Below are 3,673 nucleotides of genomic sequence, written 5' to 3' on the forward strand. Positions count from 1 at the left end.
TCTAAATTCTTCCTAAATCCTTCGACTTTAGGACAATTTAAATTCTTCCTAAATCCTTCGACTTTAGGACATTCTAAATTCTTCCTAAATCCTTCGACTTTAGGCCCTAACTTCGTGATCGACATGTTATGGAAAATAATTAGCGGCAAGTAATTTAGACTAATCTACTAATTTCACACTTCTATTTGTCATTTTTTCTCTTCAGCACATATTTACGGCCTTCACGAGAGTAACTGTGTATTCTCGTTGTTACAGTGACCAGCCTACAGAGCGCCTGTCGAGAAGTGATTCTACAATGCACATCTAACACTGACTGTCTACCGCTACCTAGCAAGCTGAAGGATTATCTGCGATATCAGGTCTAGATCTGTGGACTGCCAGTAAAGCGTACTAGTCTGCTTTCTGTTTGGCGCTTTCACGCGCGTCGATTTAAAAAAAATTGTGATTTTTCGAAGAAGTCGGAAAGTTTCGTTGCCGCGTGTTCGCAACGTGACCAATATATGTGTGACTCGTACTTGTCTGCGGAGTAAAAACGACCTAGATGGTAGTTTATTCGAGTTTTGTGTTTTTGCGACACGAATGCGTTTACACACTTTGTTTCGTGCTGTTTTGCGAGGTAATGCAAACAGTATTCCTATTCACAGTAGCAGCTGAAGTGCTGAATTAATAAGGTTTAACTCACAGTAATAGTGCAGGATGCGTTTGGGAAATGTGGAATGAAGGTTCATCAGAATTGCAAACAGATTTGTGTATGACGGGGAAACCTGTTATGCTGTTCTGGAATAAAGCCAATTATCTAACGCCGGCGAAACACCGTGTTACTCTGTTACGGCACAACACACCGACTGCAACTACACTGTAACTATACCAGTAGTTACTACTTATAGTATGCTGATCCTTAACTATACGTATTACTAATACAGAAATATATTCTGTGCGCTAGTTCTTTGACACGTTTGCATTTCTAAGGCTGTTAGCACTGTCACACACTAAACCTTTGATCGCTAGTGAGCATTTATGAACCCGCCCCGTGTTTTTCTCAATCCGAAATTTCAGTTTATCTCATTGGGTTATCTCATTATGTTTCTACTAGCGTTTTTTCTGCATCTCAGGAACTGGTTTGGGGTACATTCGTCCACTGTCAGGCAATGTATGATCGAAATGCATCGGATTTTAACCACGGGCCTGAAAATGGGTTTAATGAGGTCGTACGTTATGAGGAGTGTTCTGCTATTGTACCATTTATGCTAGGCGTAATTATGGTAAATTTAGTATCGTATGCTCACGGTGTGATATGGAAAGTGTGAGAGTGATGGTTATAACTCGGTATTTTGTTAACCGGTGAGATATGTTTGGTACAGAATTGTAGGTTGTTGAGATTGGCATTACCTTGTTGAGTGAGATGTGAGTCTGTGTCCATGCCATCAACACAGAGCTGCTGTCTACACAGCCCTAGGAGCGACGTTGCGCGTATGATGTGTGTAATACTGGAATTTGTACATATATGCCTGCCTGTAAATAGCTTTGATTCTCCCTATATATTCAAGGATTAATTTGAAGAAAAATTGATTGAGCTCTACGATGGCATTCATGCCCTGTTTCTTGCAGCGTGTGTTTGTGCGTGCGTGCATGGGCGTCCGTGCATGCGTTCGTTCGTACGTGCGTGTGTGCGTGCGTGCGTGCGTGCGTGCGTGCGTGCGTGCGTGTGTGCGTGCGTGTGCGTGTATGCAAGAGTCGTGTTGTCTTGTTGTGTATGTGATGTTGTTTTCCTCCTTGACGATGACGATATATCGTCTTCGGGGGAATGCGAACTTACGCTGCAAAGGCAGCGAGCGAGCGCTGTGTCTCTGTGTGTGTTTGTCATCGTGTTATTTTCCGTCTATTCAGTGATTTTACAGCATAATCGTGGCAGCGGATTGCAGTTTGCGTCAGGTAATTTTCGTTGATAAGACTGGCGATGGAAAAAAAACAACGCGTTGTGTACGTTTTTTTTCGGTCGTGAAGATTTTAGCATTTTGCGTGAGCTGCACGAAATGCGGCAGTCGGCGTGATCACGTGACTGGCTGCACCTTCAGTAGTTAGACCATGTGCATCCCTGTGTGTAAATGGTGGCGCGTTGAATCCAGCATGATATAACCTGCCTGAATACTCGGACTAATGCCAGTATGGACCATTGTAACCACGCACTCGTGTGTAGTACTGTACTGAATGTACGTTGGTGCATTTTGTAAACCAATAGATATAGTCGTTGTTCTATGTATGGCCTGGTATGTGTATATAGAAGGTCTGGTGGTGTTTAGTTGCTGCTTCTGAAATTCTAACTCCCTGGAATTTTTTCCGAGCCAGTTCTAGAAAAAGTTGTTCTAAATGCGGTTGCCAAAGTATGAAGTTAACTAAGAAATCTTGTACTGTAAACTGAAGTTTAAGAACTGAACCGTATCTCCGGGGGCGGATCCAGAAGGGGGGGTCGAGGGGGTCCGGACCCCCCCTTTTTACCACAAAAAAGGGAAAAAAGCATACACGCGCACGCACGCACGCACGCGCGTTATAAAAACCTAGAAATTGGCAAAGAGGGGTCCGCAGGCGTCCGGGGGACCGGATCTGCAAAAATTTTTGCATTCTAGACATCAAAATTACTGCTCAGATGCTCTCAGAATGCACCAATTTTGTTTAAAAAATATTGGGGGAGGTCCCCCAAACCCCCCTAAGTGGCCTTCGTCAGCTTTTTAAAACACCAGAAAAGGCAAGCAGGAAAAAGTCCCCTTTATTTCTTCCTGGACACCCCCTTTTCAAAAATCCTGGATCCGCCCCTGGTATCTTAAGTGCGCTAACGGGAGTTCTCTGGCAACGTGTCATCACACAAACAGGTGAACATGCATTTATGTGAAGGCGGTTTGTCGATTCGACACAAATAAATGACAGCAACATGCTTTTCTATAGCTATCGCCTAGTTGATCAGAGAAGTTGCTGCAAGATAATGTAAGCCCCAAATGGATATAACCAAGAGCGTATAAAGAAGGCTTCTTTATACGCTCTTGATTTAACCTGTCTATGCGTGGTCACAATATTATCATAGTTTCCGTGTGTAACTTCGCTCCGTTTATACAAAGCCGTTTATTTTACCCTATCGTTTTTCGATGGTGATCGATTTTAACTTATCTGGGTGTAGAGTTCCTCGAATAGATTGATGGAATCGGTTCGTGTTTCTCGCTCGATCTTCTTGTTTTATTCCTGATGCGTGCAGGAATATCCGTGTAAATGGCATTACAGCATCGTCGCGTATTTCTGACGGACCGTGTGAGCGTTTCGGTGACATAATAAACAAACACAATCTAATGCTGTCGAGTTTCGTATTTCATTCGTTGGAAAGTCAAGAATACTTGTTGCTTAATTGTAGCATATTGTACGATTCGTCTGTTTATTGATTTCTTTGAAATCGATAGTTCTGCACAATTATAATGATCACACCTGTGTTTGTATAGGGAGTCATTTTCCATATTTCATATTCATAAAAAATATTTGTAACAGTAACACACTAGCAATAGCAAAGAGCCAAGACTTTCCAAATTGCTCATGACGTGTCAACATTATCGTGCATTTATCGTCTCTCTCTCTCTCTCTCTCTCTCTCTCTCTCTCTCTCTCTCTCTCTCTCTCTCTCTCTCTCTCTCTCT

The 3,673-nt window shown here is 42.7% G+C and overlaps 1 protein-coding gene across 3 annotated transcripts in view; it reads left to right on the forward strand.

Moving 5' to 3' along the window:
* Nucleotides 1–1,679, forward strand: part of LOC106817679 (neuralized-like protein 2) — a 4,244-nt gene extending 2,565 nt beyond the window's left edge. For all 3 annotated transcript variants that reach the window (XM_014822363.1, XM_014822364.1, XM_014822365.1), the window contains exon 3: nucleotides 256–1,679. In XM_014822363.1, the coding sequence (XP_014677849.1) occupies nucleotides 256–365 (110 nt within the window). In that variant the 3' untranslated portion in view covers nucleotides 366–1,679. The remainder of the gene's footprint in view (nucleotides 1–255) is intronic.
* Nucleotides 1,680–3,673: the final 1,994 nt, after the last annotated feature.

The sequence above is a fragment of the Priapulus caudatus genome, unplaced genomic scaffold (assembly GCF_000485595.1).
Source record: "Priapulus caudatus unplaced genomic scaffold, Priapulus_caudatus-5.0.1 Scaffold1826, whole genome shotgun sequence".
In the NCBI taxonomy this organism is placed as follows: Eukaryota; Metazoa; Priapulida; class Priapulimorpha; order Priapulimorphida; family Priapulidae; genus Priapulus; species Priapulus caudatus.